The sequence below is a fragment of the Clinocottus analis genome, unplaced genomic scaffold (genome assembly GCF_023055335.1).
Source record: "Clinocottus analis isolate CAN_PGR_092001 unplaced genomic scaffold, fCliAna1.0.p SCAF_190, whole genome shotgun sequence".
Classification (NCBI taxonomy): domain Eukaryota; kingdom Metazoa; phylum Chordata; class Actinopteri; order Perciformes; family Cottidae; genus Clinocottus; species Clinocottus analis.
The window spans coordinates 1-23,547 of NW_027175921.1; the positions used below are offsets into that span (position 1 = coordinate 1).

At 46.2% G+C, this 23,547-nt stretch overlaps 1 protein-coding gene across 1 annotated transcript; it reads left to right on the top strand.

The window, feature by feature from the left end:
* Positions 1-1,271: 1,271 nt before the first annotated feature.
* On the top strand, positions 1,272-20,240 carry LOC137790066 (caskin-1-like; the record flags this gene model as incomplete). Its single annotated transcript, XM_068583999.1, has 13 exons — positions 1,272-1,404; positions 2,243-2,364; positions 3,843-3,924; positions 4,495-4,604; positions 6,487-6,597; positions 8,748-8,849; positions 8,960-9,098; positions 9,883-10,026; positions 10,116-11,329; positions 11,445-11,765; positions 12,559-13,168; positions 14,049-14,544; positions 16,344-20,240. Coding segments are annotated over 13 exons (3,681 nt in total), but the record flags the coding sequence as incomplete, so codon positions are not given.
* Between the last annotated feature and the right edge of the window lie 3,307 nt (positions 20,241-23,547).

Genomic DNA, 23,547 nt, shown 5'->3' on the forward strand with positions numbered 1-23,547 from the left:
ATCACATTGGTTGAAAACAGCAAATGTTCTGAGCTCACAAATGACTCGCGTCAAATGAAGGGCTGTTCAGAGTCTGCTCTCTTGGAGGGATGCAAAATGGCTACGAGAAGGAGCTGCGACATTACGTGTCAGCAAATGGAACGATCTCTTTTCAATGTGTGTGTTTCTCCGGAGCACTGCGGGTCACACATGTAAACCATTTATAAACCCTTACCACGATGGTTATAATGGTTTATGACACTCTCCGAATGCACTACAGCAGCCCCATTCTGACCAGGCTTACATATATAATCACACACATATGGCTGCATTATATATGTATATTTATGTGTATGTACATTATGGCATATATGTGTATACACGCAGATATTCATGTTATGGATTTATTTATGTACGATGGGTATATAAATGTTTTCATATATCTATATATGTATATGCTGTATTTTTTTCTGTGTATGTGTGTGCGTGTGCGAGCGCGTATGTGAGGATGGAAGTGTGGTGTGGAAGTGAAACTTATATATATCCTTTAAAAAAAGAAATCTGCCCTTATCCACCTTTACCCTGCTCTCCTACTGGCCCCTCTGTAAGTTTGGTCTTTTTCGCGAGTAATTTAGGAATTTATTTATTTAATTTACCCACCGAAGAAATAAAAAGTCTGTCTAAAAATAACAATTTTGCATGATTTTAGCTGTTTTTACCGCTATTATGTGACTAAAACCTTGATAAATTATAAATATTTAATGCCATCAATGCTCTGTAGGATTACTCAAATTTCCATTACACCGATGTCTAATTCAGGTTTAGTTTTATTATATATGAACCTAATGTTCAAGCACTTGATCTGAACAATACTTTTACTTGACCTCGACATTCTACTCAGCTTTTTTTTAACACTTTTTTTAAAAATTTTTTAGCACTTTTAGCTAATGGTTTTGTTTTTTACGACACAGAACTTTACCAAATCCCATCAGCAAAGAAACAAAGTTTGTAACTAGCTTGTGAACAAAGCGGAGCTGTTAGCAGCGAAAGTGTTCAATATCTTTCTAATGACATGGTGGTAACCAAAACGGAGCTAAACGGCTAATGCTAATCTTGCCAAGGGTCCGCTAACACATTAGTCACATTAACTAATAATTCGTCGGTGTTTGTATTTTAAACTGCCTTAAAGTGGACCAAAAAAGACAAACCTCAAATTGTTGCTGCTTTTAAAATGCTAATATTAGACAGCAAAAGGATAGCGATGCTTCCAAGGCTAGTTTAGGGTCGGTTAGCGGCTAACGGTGGTGTTCTGTGTTGAAGGTTGCCGCGGCTCAGAGGCAAGTCCTCACAGCTCTCCCACCACCTCCTGCGGGCCCCATGGAGGCTCCAACGAAGAGATCTGGGTGCTGCGCAAGCCCGTGGCAGGTAACTAAGCCGCGCTGCGCTACGCTGAGCTACGCTGAGCCTCAACCCCCGGCTCCCTTAAACTCTGACCGAGGGGCAAACAGTATCTGACGACCATTCAAAAAGAAAAAGTCAAAATGATATTCAAATGTCCCCAAGAGCAGAGCCGATCCATCTTTGAGCAAAAATCAAATCAAATAAAAGACGTTGTTTGAAGGCTTTCAGATACTCTTTGACCCGCTCCCGACAGTCCCCCATGTCCTGCTTATCCCTCCATCTAAACTCAGCTCAACTCAGTGGCCTAATGTGTAGGAGGGCGGCCACATCTGCATCGGTCTACAGTCTGTGTGTCTTTCCAACTGGATGTGTGCAGACATTTTCGTGTGAGAGAGAGAGAAGAAGGGGGGAAAAAAAAGAAAGAAATTAGGAGACAGAGATAGAAGAAGAGTGAGAGGAAAGGTGTGTTTGTGTGTGTCTGTGTGTGAAAGTGAAAGGTGTGTCTTGTTAACTCCACCTCTGCGTTTTTCGCTCAATCGTCCGTCACCCTGTCCGTCCCATCCAACCACATGCTGCCCAGTGCATTTCAATGGAGAGTCACACCTGTTACCACGTTGCTTTGGATATCAGCTAAACCACTCAATGTGTGTGTGTGTGTGCGTGTGTGTGCGTGTGTGTGTGTGTGTGTTGGTGACTGTGCATCCATCTGTTTGTTGCATGCGTGTGTTTGTATGTACAAAATCTATACATATCGTTTGGGCGTTTGCATGCGTGTGTGAATGCTTGTATGTGTGTGTGTGTGTGTGTGTGTGTGCGTACGTGCTTGCGTGCGTGTGTGTGCGTGTGTGTGTGTCTGTTGCAGGTGGAGACCGCAGCAGTATGGGTAGTTCTGGCAGTGTGACCAGCGTGAGGTCATCGGGCAGCGGTCAGAGTGCCGGCAGCACCGGGCAGCACGTCCTCCATCCTCAGGCTGAGGGCGTCAAGGTATACAAACACACACACACACACACACACACACACACACGTAGCCTGACACAACTTTGTGTATGCGCACTTTGTTTTGTAAGTGCATAGAATCACAACCAAAGAGAACAATATCGGCAGTAACAGAATGACAAAGCGGATGCTGGGAAAATTAAACGATTTAATAAACTGCTGAGAAGAAAATGTCAAGATTTATTTTACAGGAAGTCTCCTGGAAAAAATGTTTTTGTTAAATTTGTCCGCATGTATCCATCACGTTGCTCTGTTTCTTTTTCCGAGGTGAAGACACAGGATGTCTGAGGCCGAAACGATTATAAAGCCCTCTGAATTTTTTTGGGTGGGGGATACAAATGAATTGAATTAGTGAGTTACTCGTGTAACAGAGAGAGTCGTTCACCCGCCACCAGCAGACCGACTCATGAGGGACTCTTTCGTGCTCACAGGTCTTACATGTGACATACATATTTACTGGACAACCACAGAGGCGACGCTCCGCATGAGTTCTTCTGCTTATTTACCCTGAAAAGCACTTTTAAGTCACCTAAAACTCGCAGCCGAGACTGACGGGGAGCATCTGTCTCCTCCGTCGTCTCATCAGCACCAGTCTCTCGCAGTGGAAGCTCCACAGCCGAGGTTTCTATGTGATTGATGTGGCGATAGATGGCAAACGTCTCCATCTTTTATCTCCAGACAGCCTCTCCTGCTCAATCTGATGTGAGAAGATACGGTTAAAAAAAAAGAAGTGTTTCTTAATGAGAATGCAAAAAAATGAAAAAAGACAACCAATTGACTTGTTTTTCCAGCTGAGGGTACATTATTGTGTAAAGTTATTACTGTAATTCATTAAGAGTACATGAGCACTCGATGATGCATGATGGTACTGATGTGAATATTACAACCTTCAGAGAGTTATCATCCATCTCTGCAGTTCTTCTATAGAGCGTTTCAGCATCGTTTAGCTCATTGTGTAGTTACAACACAAAGCTTTATTGCTTTGATTCGCTCTTGACGCTCCACCAACAATGTTTCCAACAGCTTCCGGTCTGGTTGTATAGAAGTCGATGAGAAAATGACTCCACTTCTCTCTTGATTTATTGTACACAAAGTTTATATCTGCATCTGTCGTTTCAAGTCTTCTTCAATCTCGAATCATTTAAAGCAGGATGTACTTTAGGGGCGGGGCTTCTTTGTGATTGACAGATTGCTAGCACAGCGTTGTCCGGTCTGAGAGTTGTCTGTGCTTTAACCCTTTCACACAGTTTTTATTTCACCAGGGACCATTGTTTTGTAATTGCATTTAGCTCCGCCCTCTCGTGTTGCTCGGTTGCAAAAAACCAAGATGGCGACGGCGAAAATGCCGAACTCGAGGCTTCCACAAACCAACGCTTTACGTCGCAACATTAACCACGTCCAGTCCTTCGACGAGCCGCTGGATGAATGTTCACGTGGACGCGTTTGTGTTCTTGTGCTCGTTGCAGCTTCTGGCCACAGTCTTGTCCCAGTCGGCCAAAGCCAAGGAGCATCTGATGGAGCAGTCCAAGTCTGTGGACCAGCCTGCAGGTAGGAGGCGGGGTCAGCTGGGGACGAGCATCCTCCTTCAACCCAGTTACTGTCCCACTGTAGTCATTTTACTAAGATATACTAATTAGTATACTTACAGAAGTCTTTATGACTAAATGCAGTTACCCCACTGGCTGCTGGGAAGGGGCTGTTTTAAGTAGAGAGAAAAAGATGAAAATCAGGGAGAAAAATTGAAAAATACAAGTCATAAACCACTGATCTTTTGATGAAAAATGTCTTAATATCACTTCTACACACACACACACACACACACACACACACACACATAGATCTTGGCTGGTTAAACAGACAGATGGCCAAGGGAGGGGATGTAGGAGGAAGCATGGTGCGATTGGTTAAGGAGGTTTGTTATGTCTTGGACAGCGAGAATGGGATTGGCTCCCTCTCAGAGCAACGAGGGAGATTGAGTCCGAAATCACTCGGAGGAGAAGGGCGGAGGTCAGGGTGGCGGAGTCAACTCATCTGTTGATCGGCCGGAAGGTTCACAGCGACAGGGCGACTGGTTTTTAACTGGGTTTTTAACTGGCCAGTGGTGTTTTCTCCCGGCAGGCTCCGCCAGCTCCTCTCGGACATCGAGCCAATCGGGCTGTCCGCTGCACGAGGCGCCGCCTTACGATGCCGTGGCGACCAGGAAGGGGGAGGGGCCAGGCGAGGGGAAGGTAGGACAGACCCGGAGTCTCACCGCAGACTCAGTCCTCTCTCCATCTTTCATCCAAACGCACGCGAGTCGCATACACACACCGTCCACTTCTAGCGGCGGCGTGATGAGAATGTAGCTCCTCAGTCACCCCAAACACAGCCCTCTCTTTCACACACACACACACACACACACACACACACACACACACACACACACACACACACACACACACACACACAGACTATATATATTTACTCACACCAAGATGTCCCAACGGTTTCTCTCGCAACTGGCCTCGTCCGTGCTGCGAGTGTTCGGATGCAGCCACGACACGGTGAGTGTGTGAGTGGAAGATCTCCGGTTTGATCTTGTTTGGGTCCGGGAATGAAGTCCTGTGTGTGTGTGTGTGTGTGTGTGTGTGAGAAAGAGAGAGAGTGTCCTTCTCTTGTTTATCTGCTACCTGCTGTCCATTGTTATTCACTCCTTTTAGTTGCAGCTTTCGCCTTTTCCATTGCGGTATTTTTCTTCTTCTGTTGCTGAGACGAATGTCTCTCAATTGATGCTCGGTAGGTGTGCCCCAGGCAAGATATCGGAGTGTGTGTGCGTGTGTGTGTGTGTGTGTGTGTGTGTGTGTGTGTGTGTGTGTGCTGGCAGGTGCTCAGCTGTGTGCATGCCGTGGGTGGACTCGTTCAACACAAGAAGTGTGAAATCTGAGCTTACACCCATGTACAGTAAACTGTTATTTACTGTAGCGTGTGTGTGTGTGTGTGTGTGTGTGTGTGTGTGTGTGTGTGAGTGTGTGTGTTTCTATATGAGTGTGGGCCCACATTTAAGTCCATGTCTTCATTGTTTAATAATTCCAAGTGTGATAAACCAATGAGCATATTTAAAAAGCAGGTGGTCGTGGCGGATGTGTGCATCGCTTGCCTTCAGTGAGCGTCTATGTGTGTGTTTGTGTGCGTGTGTGTGTGTGTGCGTGTTTGTGTGTGCTGCCATGTGAGGCATGTTCCCATGGCCATCTGTTAGCTAGAGTCCCGATTCCTCAGCACCCATAACATTTCCCTCAGTAGGGTGAAGATGATGAACGGTGGGAACCAATCAGCTTTGAGGGACAGTGTGGAGGTGGAGGACATCCCCATTAATTGTTACATACAATATATATATATAAATATATATATATATATATATATATATACATATATATATATATATATATATATCTAAAGACGCTGAAGATAAAATCACCCTAAGAGTATTGATGTAATGAGTCATGAGCGATGTAGGTTATGTAGCACAGGTAGTATATTTCTTTCTATTTATAGGTTCATATCCCGCAATGATTTTTTTTTCCAGCTGCACATGTTGAGCTTTTTTGTTAGCCTTGTCTCAGTTGGTTCAGTTTTTTTTGGCCCAACATCTAAAAAACGGAAAATTCCTGTTGCACTGTGCGAATATTTGAGGGAAGAGAGAGTTCTTGTGGGGACGTGTGTGTGAGGACAATGAGTGTGTGTGTGTGTGTGTGTGTGTGTGTGTGTGTGTGCGTATATTATTCTTTTTGGTTAGCGTCACCACGCTGACGCAATACAGCCTTTTCGGGCTTCTTCTAATAGAAACATTTATTTTCCAGCGAGCTGTCTGCTCACCTGCAGCTCCTCCTGTAGCGTTGAGAGACTGGAGGCCTTTCTCTCTCTCTACAGGGCCACGTGGGGCCAACCAGGGCTAAAATCAGCTGGGTTACAAGGCCATTGGAGCATTAAAATCATCCGTAAATGTATATAATGTACTGTCATGGACAGTTCCTGACTACAGGAGCAGTGGCCCCTTGTTTGGCCCTACTTGGGCCCCTGCAGAGAGAGTTGAAGAAGCCAGTGACAGCATGCCCCCTGTCTTCTCTCCCGTAGAGCTCAGAGGCCGTTGTCCAATGGCTGAGCGACTTTCAGCTGCAGGTCTACGCTCCAAACTTCCTGGGCGCTGGGTATGACTTGCCCACCATTAGCCGAATGACCCCGGAGGTAAGGCACCCAAACCCCCCGATGTCCCCCACCCCACCCCCACCCTCCACTCCCAACCCCCCCACCCACCCCAAAAAAAAACACCAGAGAGGTCACAGGCACCTCCAAGGACCACAATAGAAAGGAGTCTGTAAGACTTTGATTTGTGCGTTCCTTGATGTTTTCCAGATGCATGTATGCCATTTCCTTTTCAAGAATCCTCAAATGAGCACTAAACCGGTCCACTAAACCGGTCCACTAAACCGGTCCACTAAAACCGGTCCATGAAACCGGTCCACTAAACCGGTCCACTAAACCGGTCCCACTAAACCGGTCCACTAAACCGGTCTCAGCTGTACTTCCTCTGCCCCCGGTCCATTCCGATGAGTATATTCAACATGTGAAGTATTTCTGTAGGGTGAACGTGAAGCCCCCCACCAGCAGCGTGTTAGCTTAGCTTAGCACAAAGACTAGCTTAACATTTACCATCCAGTTGAGAGAGTGGTGTCAAACGCGTCATCTTAACTCCGTCTCTCATGAGAAAAGCAAATAAGTGTTTTCCAAAACTATTCCAGTACATATCCAACAACCTTAGTCTGAACAGTTTCCATATTATACCAACCAATCTGTCTGATATAGGATTTAAATTAATGAACACCACTTCTCACCAAACTCTCATGTACTTCAATGAGAGAAAAAAAAAAAGTTTCTACACTGCTGTGAAAACGTGACGCGCAAAGAAGCGCTTAGGCGGTGTATGGAGCGCTTCACAATCATTAAAAACAATTACAAAAAGCCTCCCACAGACTGCTAAAACGCTCACTGTGCTACACGGTCCAATGCAGATATGATGTCATCGGGGTCGGGTTGGGCTCGAGACTTCAGGCTTTTAACAGCAAGCCTGTGCTGCCAACTTTGGTTTTGGAGTTGAAGGATGGGGACCTTAACAAGACAAGGAGAAATGCTATTGCGCTGCATTGTGGGAAATGTAGGATCCATTGTTTTCATAGCCTGACTAAAGGTCTGGATACCTCAACCTGTGCTGCTTTGATTTGAACTCTTGTTCTTTGAACCTTGTCTCTTGTGAGCCGAGCCCCTCAACGCCATGAAATAATCCTAACTCACTGGAGTGCGTCTGTAATCGACGTGTTCAGAAGAGAGAATATTACGTTCACATTGTTATATTGCCTTAACCTAGTGATACTTTTTTCTTGTAAATACATCCTGCGGCAGTCAGACTTCAGTCTGAAACACAAACTGGAGCTGAAAGAGGAAACTTGAAGAAAGGAATCGTTAATTGAAAATACGCCCAATGTACCCACATCAGCACCTCCTGACCCTCCCGTCACCTCCAACCCTGCTGCTGCTGCTCTGAGGAAGCAGACCGACGCTCTCACCTCCATGCAAATAATTTATAGCACACATAAATTATTTGTGTGTGCACACTGCGGGGCTGTGCATGCTGAATGGTTCAGTGCTGACTTTTCAAAGGTTTTTGTCGTCAGAGATATATCGTAGTATTCTGTCCTATTCTACTGTACGACTGGGTCACACCTGCATATCATTCATGAGTTATGTAAACGTGTGTGTGTGTGTGTGTGTGTGTGTGTGTGTGGGGAGGGCGGGAATTGCTGTCGTCGTCCATGTGTGTTTGTTACAGTGTGTTCCTGTATCTCCACTACAATGCCACTAAAATACACAGACACCAAAGTAAACGCACAACGACAGGATGATGCAGTGTATTTATTAACTATAATTACGGTTCCATAATAAGTGCACATCACATGACTTCTGATAGACTTTAGATTGTGTTTTAAACGTGACCTTGCTTGCCTGCGACAGGCGTTGAATATAAATGATTTTGTGGGGAATCGAGGTGATTCTTTGCTTCCCTCTTTGCTGCAGACATTTGCTTTTTTTTGCTTTCCTTTGCTTTTCTTATCATTTTGAGACATTTACATTTCTGCTCTATTCTCAACTGGCAGAAGCTCTCATCAGATGTCACGCTGTCACTTGTTTCTTTGTGTTGCAAGTTTTCCTTGGTGTGTGTGTGTGTGTGTGTGTGTGTGCGTGTGTGTGTGTGTGAGAGAGACTGCTGGAGTCTTGGGGAGATTTGAATTGTAAAAAGCCACCATTTTATCTTACTTGTGTATCTGTGTGTGTGTTTGTAGGATCTGACAGCTATTGGAATAACTAAACCAGGTCACAGAAAGAAGATGACGTCCGAGATCAACAAACTAAGTGTCACCGAGTGGCTGCCCGAACAGAAACCTGTGAGTACAATTCAACACACACCAACGCCATATTCAGACACAGTAATTCAGTTAGATGTTTTCAAAAGCACGTCACCAGCTGTGGAGTCGTGTTCTTGGTGTTCCTGTAGGCCAATCTCGGAGAATGGCTGTCTGCCATCGGTCTGAACCAGTACCACCAGGTGCTGGTGCAGAACGGCTACGAGAACATCGAGTTCATCACCGACATCACCTGGGAGGACCTGCAGGAAATAGGTATCATCAAACTGGGTAAGACAGACAGATGTTCAATACGTATATATTTATATTTTATAATTTGAGCTCAAGGTTAAGGTTGAATGAGGGACGTGATCCCCAAATATTCCCAGTGTGGCGTAGACGTGTTGAAAATGAAGCCGCAAAACTGACCAAATGTAGTAAAAGCTTATGGGACAATTCAAAAATGTAACTGTAAAAAGGTTTATAATGTTCTTTCAACCGGCAGTTGGTAAAACTACTTAACTGCATTTAATTATTTGTCTGTAATCTAATGAATAAAAGAAGCGTTAGCTAGCTCAGTGTTCGTAAGCGTTAGCTTGCTGGCTAAAATGCGTTAGCTAGTGTTGCAGTGCGTACAGTGGTGCTACAGCAGAGTGTAGATGAGTAACATTGAGTAACAATAAGCTAGTTTAGTTTTATATCAAGTAAATAGTTTCAGCTCGGCTGGCGCTCAGTGTGTTCAGACACAACGGTTTGCAGTTAAGCTAGCTAGCCACACAGTCCTCTCAACGGCTGATTAAATGAAGGTAGAAATAAAATAGCCAAGTATAAAGCTTAAAAACGGCTTTACAACAATATCAAATATTAACGTGATCAAATATATTCACTATAAAACTTTTACCGTATTTGGTTTTCAGAGCTTTACAGTTGGAGCTTATTTTCACATTTGAAGAATGATATTAATGCAACTGTCAAAGAAAATCGGATTTATTTTGATCACAACTTCATGTTAAAAGTTACCTTTAAAGACTTGATTGAACAGGAACTGTAATAGTTCAATCCTTCAATGTTTTAGGCCACCAGAAGAAGCTGATGCTGGCGGTGAAGCGGCTCGCCGAAATGCAGCGCAACTCAGACGGGCGGGGCTCGCTCAGGAAGAAGCCCCCGCCAATCACACAGCAGCAGGAAGTCCTGTCGATGGACGGGCCGCCTCTGGACGGTGAGCGAACAGATGACCGTCTGGTAATGATATCATATCAATATTGATCCAGTTAATTCATCTCGACGACTACTTTCTGTTTTTCTCAGAGGTCACGTCTCCGAAGATGAGCACTTTCCAGGACAGTGAGTTGAGCACCGAGCTACAGAGCGCCATGACGCAGCCAGGCCCGGAGGTCAAAGCTCAGAGAACGCGCAGCAAAGACCACGATGAGGGGATCACAGGAGGAGGAGGAGGAGGAGGTGCTGGGCCACCTAAGAAGGAGGCGCGGACTATGAGGCAGCAGAGCAGCCAGGGCAGCGCCTCCTCCCACAGAGGCAGTGTCTCCTCTCAAGGCAAACACCGCCACTCCCACTCCCATTCGCAGCCTGCGCCTCCCTACACGCCCCCTCACACGCCGACCAAGACTCGAACCTCGTCGTCTTCCTCCTCCTCCGCCTCCTCCGTCCAGAGCACGGCTTCCCCGCAGGCCAAACACAAGCCGTGCCCCCAGTTCATCCAGGGCGAGAGGCCTCAGTCGCCGCGCTCCCACCCGCCTCAGTCCCCGACCCAACGCGGGCCGCCGTGCGCCCAGCTTCCCCCCCAGCAACAACAACAGCAGCCTCAAGTCCCGCCACAGCACCAGGCGCACCCTCAGCACCAACCGCAGGTCACGGAGGGGAAGGAGAACCAACAACCACAGGTCCCACTCCTCTGCCTCCCGCCGGAGGCGGAGCCGGCCGAGGGAGAAGGCGAGGAGGCGTCAGCGCTCCAGGCGAAGCGGTCCCACAGCCTCAACCGGTACGCCGCCTCGGACGGCGAGTGCGACGAGAGGGCGGGAGGAGGCGGGGGACGCGAGGGAGGAGGAGAGGGAGAGGCGGAGGTGGTGGGGTGTAAGGCCTCTGCCGCCGTCAGAGGAGACGGAATCAAATACGCGACGGTGACCCACCGTGTCAGCCGCAGCCACTCGGTGCGCAACCAGGACAAGACCGTCAACCGCAACCAGACGATGCCCTTTGCCCTGCGTCAGAAGAAGAAAGGCCCGCCTCCGCCGCCGCCCAAACGCTCCAGCTCCGCCATCTCCACCTCTAACTCCAACCTGACGGAGGCCAACGCGCAGCCGCACGAGCTCACCACCACGGGGGGGCTGCTGGACGTGCCTTACCTCCAACAGCGACGGGCCAGCGACCTGGGCATGTCCGTGGAGGTGGCTCCCGTGGAGACCAGCAGCGTGGGTAGCGTGAGGAGCATCGCCGCCATGTTGGAGATGTCTTCCATAGGAGGCGGAGCCAAAGGCATGGCGCTGCAAAAGAATTTCCTGCAGGTATTTTAGGGAACCCCTGCGTTCATTCACTCTAAAATGTCAAATATACCCAATTATTTACGCGGGTAACGAGCTAAAGCGTGATCAACCAATTGTATGACCGTTTGTTCACCAGGTGGGGAAATCACGCGACGCCATTGGTCTGGACGGTGAAGTGGTGAACCGACGGAGGACCATTAGCGGCCCGGTCACTGAGCTGGTGGCGGCTGCCAGGCGCGAACAACCCACTCCCTCTGCTTTCCCCTCTCCCTCCATCCAGCCGGAAAACACCCCTCTCCCTGATAATTCCTCCTCATCCTCCTCCTCCTCCCCCAACCCTCCGTCCTCCCCACACCCCAGCTCTGGAGGCAGTGGCAGTTCGACAGAGAACCTGCCGTTTGCAGAAGAGGGAAGCCTGACCATCCGCCGGCAGGGCCGAGGAGAAGGAGAAGGACAGGTAGCTATCTATATCTACATCTATATATGTTGTCTATCCATCTATCTATCTATCTATCTATCTATCTATCTATCTATCTATCTATCTATCTATCTATCTATCTATCTATCTATCTATCTGTCTCTCTATTTATCTCTCTATCTATTTATCCATCGATCAGTCTATCTATCTAATGTAATGTGCTAAAGTCAATGTGCTAAAGTTAAATGTGCTAAAGTTAATGTGCTAAAGTTAATGTGCTAAAGTTAATGTGCTAAAGTTAATTGTGCTAAAGTTAGATGTGCTAAAGTTAAATGCTAACGTTAAATGTGCTAAAGTTAATATGCTAAAGTTAAATGTGCTAAAGTTAATGTGCTAAAGTTAAATGTGCTAAAGTCAATGTGCTAAAGTTAGATGTGCTAAAGTTAATGTGCTAAAGTTAATGTGCTAAAGTTAATTGTGCTAAAGTTAGATGTGCTAAAGTTAAATGCTAACGTTAAATGTGCTAAAGTTAATGTGCTAAAGTTAAATGTGCTAAAGTCAATGTGCTAAAGTTAGATGTGCTAAAGTTAATGTGCTAAAGTCAATGTGCTAAAGTTAGATGTGCTAAAGTTAATGTGCTAAAGTTAGATGTGCTAAAGTTAATGTGCTAAAGTCAATGTGCTAAAGTTAGATGTGCTAAAGTTAATGTATTATAAAGTGAAGCTTCTGTGTTCTGTAAGCTTTATTCGTGTTATCCATTTATCTCTGTCAATGTTTTTGAATGTTTGTGCAAAAATAACCTCTTGTCACGAATGTATGAATTTTCCGTTAGTGTGTATTTTGTGTTTGTCTGCAGGGCGACGGCGAGGGTCCCCAGGGAGACGGGGGTTACGCGCCGGAGGACATCTCCAGGGTGGAGGCCACGGCGACCTTCAAGCGGCGTGCCCGCAGCTCCAAGCCCCACCCCAACGGCTCCGACTTCACCCTGCAGGAGTCGTCCACCGTCAAGCGGCGGCCCAAGAGTCGCGACAAGGAGCCCGAGGGCTACGCCGACCTGGCCGCCAACGGAGAGCCCTTGGGAACCGGGCAGCCGAACACCACCCAACCGGTGCCCTACCAGAACGGGACGGCCACAGTGAAACGCCGCCCGCCGTCCGACAGTGGAGTGACCGAGCAACCGCAACCGTATCCTCATCCGCAACCTCAACCTCAACCGCAACCGCAACCTCAACCGCAAGTGACTGCTGTGCCCCGCAGGGACAGCATGGACCAAGGAGCTACGGTGACAAATGAAGGAGGTCCCGTGAGAAAACCCAAGCCTCCGGTCTCCCCGAAGCCCGTCGTGGCACAGATCAAGAGACAGCCAGGCCCGCAGACTCCACCGCCGTCTGTGTCCAACAAGAGAGTCCCCCTGCCGGGCCCTGGGACGCCTGGAAGCCCAGGTACTCGCATCGTGATGATTGGGTGTTTTTTTGTAATTTGTGGGGTGCTGATGGGTTTTCAGGGGTCTTCGAGGGTTCTAAACCATTCCTGCCCAAACCCAGGACTGGATTATTGACCCGGATCCGTGCAGAACAGCAATGATTTCACAACTGACAACAAGTTGTCAAAACCAAACGTATGAGCCTTACCTGATGTAACGTTCGTAGCCTTCTCTGGACGGCCTCGAGACGAGGGGTCCAGGTGTTTACGGCCACATAGGAAGGACCGACGCACTAAAAAGGGGCAGGGCAAGATAAATTGTACAAACTGTAGGTTACAGAAAGTTGCCTCTCAGTTCCATGACTGAAGGGTTGGGGCGAGCACTTTGTTAGGTCTACGTGAAGGTGTCAGTACGATTGAAACCAACTGACTGCGTTAGCAAGCTGAAGGCATTCGGTCGTTCACGGTTGTACACGGGGAAGTGTCAGAAGGACTCGTGGAGCCTCGGCACATCGACGTACTGATAAGTGTGATTGGTGGTTTCCGTCTTTCAACAGTTGTTGGACGCAATCTACTCCCTCTAAACTCAAACGTCTGAAAGGTGGAGGAGGTTTCCGACACCGATCGGCAAGCACTTAGCAATAGAGACGTCTGTACGGCACCCGAGGAACCCAACAAAACTCATCCTGCCGCCAGAAGGCATTGGCTGTGTTGCGCTTACGGAGGATTGTTTTCATTTGAAAAGCACTTTGGTAAAGCGCACTGACCTCGAGGCCACGCTGTCTCTACCGAGATGACTAAACTAGCACTGAATCTGTCAAAGAGGTGACGGTGGAGGATACAGAAACCAGTCGGTGATCCAATTCTGCTCTTGTTTTTCCCTCTTTCCATTTCCTGTAGTGGAAGGAAAGAAGATCCCGCCGCCCGTCTCGCCCAAACCGACGCCCCCGCCCACAGCGCCCAAACCGGCCAAGCTCCTCCACTCCATGACCATGACCAGCCCCCCGTCCCCAATCTCCGCCCAGGTCAAACAGCACCCTGCGGTGGCCCGACAGATCAGCTCGCCGCCCTGCTTCCCTCCTTCCAACATCCCCGGCCCGCCGAACGCCAAGCCGCTGAGCCCCTCCCCTCAGAGCCCGCACACCCCGCAGACCCCCACCACGCCGCAGACGCCCGCCACCCCCAGCCCGACCCCGCCGCCCGTCAAGCCCCCCCGCTCCTCGATTGGGGGGGTGTCGATCGACAGCGGCATGGCGGGGGGCGTGGTCGCGGCGCCCGCTGCTACCACGCCGGATTTCGGCGCGGATTCTTTGGTGCATCAGAAGCTGGAGGAGACGAGTGCGTCGCTGGCCGCGGCTCTGCAGGCCGTGGAGGATAAGATACTGCGACACGAGGAGTAAGCACACACACACACACACACACACACACACACACACACACTCTTATATTCACTGAAACAAACACACTTCACAAATACAAGTTATGATCCGTCTGTCATCATCAGATGTAGTAGTGTAGTATAGTGTAGTAATGTAGTATAGTGTAGTAGTGTAGTATAGTGTAGTATAGTGTAGTAATGTAGTATAGTGTAGTAATGTAGTATAGTGTAGTAGTGTAGTATAGTGTAGTAATGTAGTATAGTGTAGTAGTGTAGTACAGTGTAGTAGTGTAGTATAGTGTAGTAGTGTAGTATAGTGTAGTATAGTGTAGTAATGTAGTATAGTGTAGTAGTGTAGTACAGTGTAGTAGTGTAGTATAGTGTAGTAGTGTAGTATAGTGTAGTAGTGTAGTATAGTGTAGTAGTGTAGTACAGTGTAGTAGTGTAGTATAGTGTAGTAGTGTAGTATAGTCTAGTAGTGTAGTACAGTGTAGTAGTGTAGTAGTGTAGTATAGTGTAGTAGTGTAGTATAGTGTAGTAGTGTAGTATAGTGTAGTAGTGTAGTATAGAGTAGTAGTGTAGTATAGTCTAGTAGTGTAGTACAGTGTAGTAGTGTAGTAGTGTAGTATAGTGTAGTATTGTAGTATAGTGTAGTATTGTAGTATAGTGTAGTAGTGTAGTACAGTGTAGTAGTGTAGTATAGTGTAGTATTGTAGTAGTGTAGTATAGTGTAGTAGTGTAGTATAGTGTAGTAGTGTAGTATAGTGTAGTAGTGTAGTACAGTGTAGTAGTGTAGTACAGTGTAGTGGTGTAGTATTGTAGTACAGTGTAGTAGTGTAGTAGTGTAGTATTGTAGTACAGTGTAGTAGTGTAGTACAGTGTAGTAGTGTAGTATAGTGTAGTATTGTAGTACAGTGTAGTATTGTAGTAGTGTAGTATAGTATTGTAGTAGTGTAGTATAGTGTAGTATTGTAGTACAGTGTAGTAGTGTAGTACAGTGCAGTAGTGTAGTAGTGTAGTACAGTGTAGTGGTGTAGTATTGTAGTATAGTGTAGTAGTGTAGTATTGTAGTATAGTGTAGTAGTGTAGTATAGTGTAGTAATGTAGTATAGTGTAGTAGTGTAGTATAGTGTAGTAGTGTAGTATAGTGTAGTAGTGTAGTATAGTGTAGTAGTGTAGTATAGTGTAGTAGTGTAGTATTGTAGTATAGTGTAGTAGTGTAGTATAGTGTAGTAATGTAGTATAGTGTAGTACTGTAGTATAGTGTAGTATAGTGTAGTAGTGTAGTATAGTGTAGTAATGTAGTATAGTGTAGTAGTGTAGTATAGTGTAGTAGTGTAGTATAGTGTAGTAATGTAGTATAGTGTAGTACTGTAGTATAGTGTAGTATAGTGTAGTAGTGTAGTATAGTGTAGTAATGTAGTATAGTGTAGTAGTGTAGTATAGTGTAGTAGTGTAGTATAGTGTAGTAATGTAGTATAGTGTAGTAATGTAGTATAGTGTAGTAGTGTAGTATAGTGTAGTAGTGTAGTATAGTGTAGTAGTGTAGTATAGTGTGCCTATGGAGTATTTGTTTTTGTACTTGCAGGTCGTACATTTGTTTATGAAGCATCAGAAACATGTTGTGTAGTTGTTGGAAAGGTGTGTTTTGTATTTGCAGACGACACTGAGCTTGTTGTGCTCTCGTGAAGCATCCAGAGAGGCAGGTTTTAGAAAAGAGTCCTGAGAGTGTCTGTAGTAATGATGTGTGTGTGTGTGTGTGTGTGTGTGTGTGTGTGTGTGTGTGTGTGTGTGTGTGTGTGTGTGTGTGTGTGTAGCTCCGTGGCTGAGCAGAAGACCACGGTGAGCATCCTTGACGACATCGGCAGCATGTTTGATGACCTGGCCGACCAGCTGGACGCCATGCTGGAGTAACCACAGAAACTGGTCAGCGTGTCTCCACGGCAACGCTGCACCAGGAGGGACTCAGATGGCACAATGGGCAACAAGCCCCCCCCCCCTCTCTCTCTCTCTCTCTCTCTCTCTCTCTCTCTCTCTCTCTCTCTCTCTCTCTCTCTCGCTCCCTCTCTCTCTCTGCCGTGCTCCTCATCCCTCCTGTCGTCCATCCGGCGCCGCTCTGGACCACCTCGCCCCTCCTCCTCTTCCTCTCGTCTCCCGTCGCTGATGAAGATGAAACTGATGACGGAGCAGCGCCGCGGGCCGGACAGACATGTGGCAGAGAGAGAGAGAGTGAGAGAGAGAGAGAGAGAGAGAGAGAGAGAGAGAGAGAGAGAGAGAGAGAGAGAGAGAGAGAGAAGGATTTACTCGGAGAGCGACGCTAAAAGAGAGACGGTGTTAAAAAAAAAATATTATTTTAAAAAAGGACCAAAAACAGATGACGTGTGAAGAAAAAATAAGAATCACAAGATGAAGAAATGCAACAAAAACGGATGAGACTGCAATCAAAAAAACGTGGGTTTTTTTCCAGAACGCCACATGGACTCTTGAAGCTGTGACGGCGAACAAACAAACTAAACTAATACTGATTGAAAACCAACTGTGTAACAGATCATAGTATGGTGTGTGTACATTCTAAGCATGGAGAGTTTGTATCTACTGAAAAAAGCCCTGCATTAGCACAGTAATATATATATATCTATATATATATATAATATACCGATAAATATGAATCTCTAGCTCTTTGGTTTGATGTCTTGGTTCTGTGTGGAATGGTGACCTCTGGTGTTGTGACGATGTAAAGGAAAGATTTTTAATCCGTGACCAAAACAAGACTATTCAGCTCATGAGGCTTGTGTGTGTGTGTGTGTGTGTGTGTGTGTGTGAGTGACTTTGTGTGTGTGTGTGTGTGTGTGAGTGTGTGAGCTTGTTGGAATTTCAGGATCAAATTCAGTTTCCTGTCCCGGCTGCATTCATACACTCGGCTGCATCCTCATGCCCCGCCCCCCCCAACACAGACGCACACCCCCAGGAGAAGCACAACGTCGCGCAGTGGAGCCGCACAATGTTAATGTCAGAGAGAGAGAAGCTGCACAGCAGGTGTAGGATTGTTGACGGTACAGGAGAAGGATTTTTCGGATGTCGCTGAAGGGGTTCGGGGTTGTAGCGAGGCGAGGTGGACGTGGTTACGACTGTCATTTCATTTAAGAGGACGGGGTCAAAGGTCGCATCGGGAGAGGTAGAGCGACGTGTCCGTGAGAGCTGAGTGGACTCAGCCGGACTAACTCGACAGTGTCATGAATGTGACCTGCGAAAAAAAAAACATTGAAAAAATGAATCTTGAAAAAAGAAACATGATCTATGAAAATGTTAAAAGTAAATATTGACGCGTCGGTCAAAACGTTTTCTTTTCAGGAAACAAAAAAAAGACTCCAAAGCCGTTCTCACCTCACCACATCTCTCTCTCGTCCCACGCTCTCCTAACCCCCCCCCCCCCTTCATCCCCCCCGCCCGTTGCCATGACAATCTACATCATCACCCTCACCATTCTACGTTGCCACGGCGACTACGCAGTGCGTTGCCATGACATAGGATAGCGATGCAAAAAAAAGAAAAAAAGAAGCGGCGCTGATGGAGCGAGCGGCAGCAGAGTTGTGTGAAGCTGAAGGTTTGTTTGAGTGCAAAGTTCAGAGGGGCACTCCAGTGGTGCAAGAGACCTGGAGCCTACACTTCCCAGAATGCAACTTGTATCTTTCATGAGACCCTTTTTGCCCGGTAAACACCCATAAACCCATATATCTTAAGTGATAACCCTGATGACGTCACTATGACATCATTTTACTTATTGCTTACTTCATAAAGGACATTGACAGAACTTCCCAGCGGAGTACAGGACATGTCGACCCGTTCATGTGTAAAACTGGCGGAGTGCCCCTTTAAACCACAATCCCCATCCAGCGATCCGATACCCCATTAAAAAAAAAAAAGTCCAAAGCCCCGCGGCAGCCACACTGCTTCTATAAATGACCAAGGATTCAGAGAATAGTTGTGGTATTTAAATTATGATGACATAGAGATTATATATATGGATATTTGCAACAAAAAAAAAGAAATGTATTTATGATGTGTGTCATCCTGAAGACTATTTTTCAAAAGTAAAACAGGTTTAATCTGAGTGTCGAGTCGCTTTGCTTCTCCATGCTTTAGTGGTCCGAGCTGATGAATCATTGTAGGATACCATGTTGGGATATTTCCAGGACGCGTTGGTGTTTTTTTTGTTTTTTTCTCTCTTCTGCTTAAATGTGTCCAGGTGTGGCAATGTGTATAATACAAGCAATTCTCGTTGTTCGGTTTTATTCATTTTGTATGATTTCCATTTTCTTTCTTTGAAACATGTGCCTTGCTTTGTGATTCTGGTCTGACTACAATACAATAGATGGGTATGTACAATATGTAAGGATCTCTCTCTTTCTCTCGTTCTGTTTTGCTCCCTTAGTTTATAAGCCCCGCCCCCTCACAGATGAGATGTGATGTTTGAAACATGAACAAGAACTCAACTAAACCCAGGTAACATCTTTCCACCGTTATTCACAATCAGTAACACGTACAGTCTCCATCTGATTGGACAATGAGGAAGTGACTTATGACAATTTTGGCAACTTCCCAACAATTTTGTCTGAATAGATTAAAGGAATTGTTGTGCCACATTTTAAAAAATTATCTATTTTGCTTTCTAGAGTAAGATGAGAAGATCGATACCACACACGTCTGTACAGTAAATATGAAGCTGCAACCGGCTAGCTTAGCATAGCATAAATATAAAAGGCTGGAAATGGGGGGGGAAACGCTAGCTAGCTCCAAAAATGTACAGTGTTTGTTTAATTCATACAAAGGTCGCTGTAAAAACCACCGTTGTGGTTTCGCATGAGCTTTTGGACGGAGCCGGGCAAGCAGTTTCACGTTTCCAGACTTTGTGCTAAGCTATGCTAACCAGCTGCTCGCAGTGGCTTAACGTCTAATGTACAGAGTGGCATCAATCTAACTCTCGGCAGGAAAGTGAATAAACTTATTTTGACTCCTTTTAAATGTAAATTTACTTTAAAACATGCCTGTAATGAACTCCAACCAGGCGGATGTCTTGATAGTTGGTACTTACCAGATGTAATAAATGTGGGATGATATTTAAATATGAACATATGAACCCAACAACCTGATTATGTGAGATATCTAAGCAGGAGGCAAGTATCTCAAACTTTTGTGTAGCACACGAATAAAACCACGGCAAAGTCCTGATCAGAAGCTACACAGGGGTCAAAGGTCAACTCTCGTTCCCTCACTTGCTCTCAACCGCACACCGCTTCCTGAACTCGACCCCTGTCCCGCGAAAGCAGCCCCTCGGCCTCATGTTGGTGGTCGCTCACGTTGTCGGCATTATGGGGTCAGGGGTCAGGATGGAAAGGCCGAACACTGCAGGTGATGGGGGGCGAAAAACACAGATGGTCAAATACATTATGGAACAAAAGTACAAAAAGCCAAGCTGTTTTTATTTGGGTTTCCGCCCGTGCTTACCTGAACAGAGCCGGCGTCTCCTCTGCTCCGCAGTGACCGTATGTGAATGCTTGAGAGAGGCCGTGTGTGCGTTCTCTGTCGCTCTGCTATTGACCGTATGAAACTTGTGCGAGTGTGTGTGTGTGCTGTAGTGACTGGACAGTGGTGTGCTTGCAGTGACTGCATCTTATGGCCATCTGCTCTGAATAAATAAATGTTCTATACAAACTGCGCCGCCCTCAGCCTCCCTTTGTGTTTGAGACTTGAACTTGTTTATTTTTGCCATTTTTTTTCCTCCCCACCATCATATTAAAGCTGCTTCATTACGAGCATATCTATGAGAGGATCTCAGCGTGGCGATGGCTGAGCCGGCCGCTAGCAGCTAGCGGCGATAGCAGCGCAAACAGTGTGCTGACCGAGCACCTTTAAGCAACTATCGATAAAGAAAAAACCTGAACTTAAGGTCGACTCACCAGAAATCAAAGAGTAATCAGGATCATTCCTTTCCAGGCAGAATGGGTGAAGTGTGAATGAAGCGTGTCGCTGCCACGTGTCCAGAGTTTGGAGGTGGAGTAGCAGGAGACACGTTGATAAGAGAGTAAAACCCAGGACCTCAAAGTGGGAGTCGAACATAAACTCCATCAGCAAGAAGGCTCAGCAGAGGATGTTGTTCCTGAGGCGGCTGAACAAGTTCAACCAGCCACGGACCATGACGGTGCACTTCTACACCTCCACCGTTGAGTCCACGCTCTGCTCCTCCATCAGCATCTGGTACGCTGCAGCCACTGCCGAGGACGAGGGCAGACTGCAGCGCATCATCCGCTCTGCTGAGAGGGCCATCGGCTGCAATCTGCCGTCCCTCCAGGATTAGTTGAGCTCCAGGACCCTGAAGTAAGGTCGACCGCTCTCACCCCGGACACAAACAGCTTGAGCCGCTTCCCTCCGGCGGGAGGCGGCGCTCCACCAGGAAGAAGATTTCACGCCAGGACAGTTTCCTTACAGCCGCAGCGGGTTCATCAACAAAGACCTGGACTCCACTGACTCATCAACCAGGACAGTTTCAAACACCCCGACGCTTTTCTTCTCTTATTAAAATGCACTTGACAATTTTACTTTAAAATGTGTACTTGTTTCAAAGTACTGTTATCGGTTTATCATGTTTATCTGATATTGCACTATTTGTTGTTTTTAATGGTTTTATTCTATATCTATGGTTATACTAAAGATTTTTTTGCGTCATTCTATATCCTGATACACACAAAATACTCATGTTCTGGTCAACATCATTGGCACCCTTGATTTGATGTATTTTTTCCATAACCTGTAGAAATAAATGGAATGTACCACATTGGTATCATCAGCATATTTTAACGTACAGTTAGTCATTTCGAAGAAGAAAGATGTCCACTAATAAAGTCACCCGTTGCTAATTCAAGTGCATGATGCATGTTTTCCTCTTTTCTTCTCGTCCTGCGTCACCATGAAGCAGTTCCTGCTGAGTCACAATAAACGACCCTTCATGACAGTCGGTGATGAGTCATAATGGTACAAAAACATTTGCTTTGGTCCACTCAGTTGAAGATGTTTGCAAAGTGATCGTCTGATATTATCTCACTTCAAGTCTTCATAACTCTACGTCACCGACTTAAAACCTTTTAGGGGGAAACAATTTGCACAATAACTTGGAGACTAAAAATACTATATATATATATATGAATCCATAAAGCAGCGGCATGAAGCTCCTGTGTTGAAATGAAACACAGCGACAGCTCTGAAAGTGTACAACAGTTTTATTGATCCGTGATCAACTCAGGCTTACATGATTACAAGTATACAAGGCATCACTGAAACTGTGACCAGTGCAGACGCCTCACCAAGGCTACATTAAGTAGTGGCCAGTTCTGCAATTAAATGAAGGCAACATAATGCTGAACATCTGTAAAAACCTAATTTAGCCCACGTGTCTAAACGGATGGACATGACCTTGAAAGTACCCTCCCAGGCATCTTTAGTCTGTTTTCATGTTTTCAACCCAATATGGGTCCTGGAACAGAATTCAGGAAAGCAGGACTTCTCACTTGAGCTCTCTCTTTTAAAATTTGCCTTTTTTTTCCCCCGGGAGTTTAATTAAAAGGTTAATTACACACAATCCCCTGCTCGCCTTCGCCGTCGGTCCATCGAGTATTACAGTCATGAAAACGACAATCAGCATTAATCTGTGGTTATGTTGACCCGAACCCGACGGGGGGGGCGGGGCCAGGCAGAAAGAGGGGAGGGGCGACCGCGTGCCCGTCCCTCCCTGGTCGCTTCCTCCGGACATGTTGGCACTCACTGAAACACTCACATGTACACGTAACGGACACCTGGTGGGCCGGGTGAGTCGTCTCGTGGGCAGGCGTCCATATCTTATGTTACACGACTGTACAACCGTTAATGGCTCTGAATACAGCTCTATCATGGCACTAATATAAAACTCAGTAAATCTATAGATCTGTCATTCTCTTATTAAAAGGTTGGTTTTTTTATTATTCTCATTTATTTTTTAATAACAGGGCTGGTTTCACAGAGCTCTGGGTGACGACCACGAACCGTTGGCGAACATGCTGAACTGCAGGGTTAAGACTCTCTCGCTCGGGACGAAATCTATTTGGGTTTACGATTATGAGGATCGTATTTAACAACTCTGGAACAATATCTTTAAGATGTCAGGGGGTGTGTATTCAGATGTGTGCTGCTTTGACCTGTAGCAGCCTCCAGATTGTCAAACAAATGTAAAAGATAAAATCAATTTAAAACGTGTCAATAGAAAATGAGTCCCGATGTGAAGCTGAACGGACCGACGGAGACTCGTTGGGTTTCATGGAGACGTTCTTCTTTCAGAAATGGAGTCTGTTCGTGCAACGGTAGCGGAATAGTTTGGGAGTAAGAGCGCCGCGTTTACTTTGGTCAATCCAAAGTAAACCTTAAACCAAAGGAACCAAACAAACCAGCAGCTTTAATGATCTGGAAGAAAAATGACTTCTTTTGTCAAGGGAGGCTTCAGTTCTCCTTAAAGTGGTGAAAATATTTTTAATATAGCGAACACTTCAACAGGCATTGAGTTCATTTAAGTGTTTGAAATAAGTTTCTCTGCTTTGACACGGTGCTGGTGACTATACACACAACCACCTCTTACAACATTCAAAACCAAGTCCACACTCTGCGTGTGAGGGAAGGTCGCTGCTTCTTCATGAGGAAATACACAAAAGCTCTGTTGAAACTTTTCCACGTTCTGCTTCGTTCCGGGGGTTTAATCCCGGGTTCGGGGTCGATGGATTCCTCACGTACATTTCAACATAAAACTGCATCGTTTGCACAAACTGACCTCGCCCTGCCTTTGCTCTGGTGCGTGCGGGGATGCATGACATACATATTTTAATGAGCGCGGCGGCGCTCCCCGTGTGTGAAACCAGCCCTCAGACTTCTTCTAACAGTGTGCATCGTCAGTACAGCTCTTAAACGGCAGCTGTTTCGGCAGGAAGCGGGACGCTCTCTGCG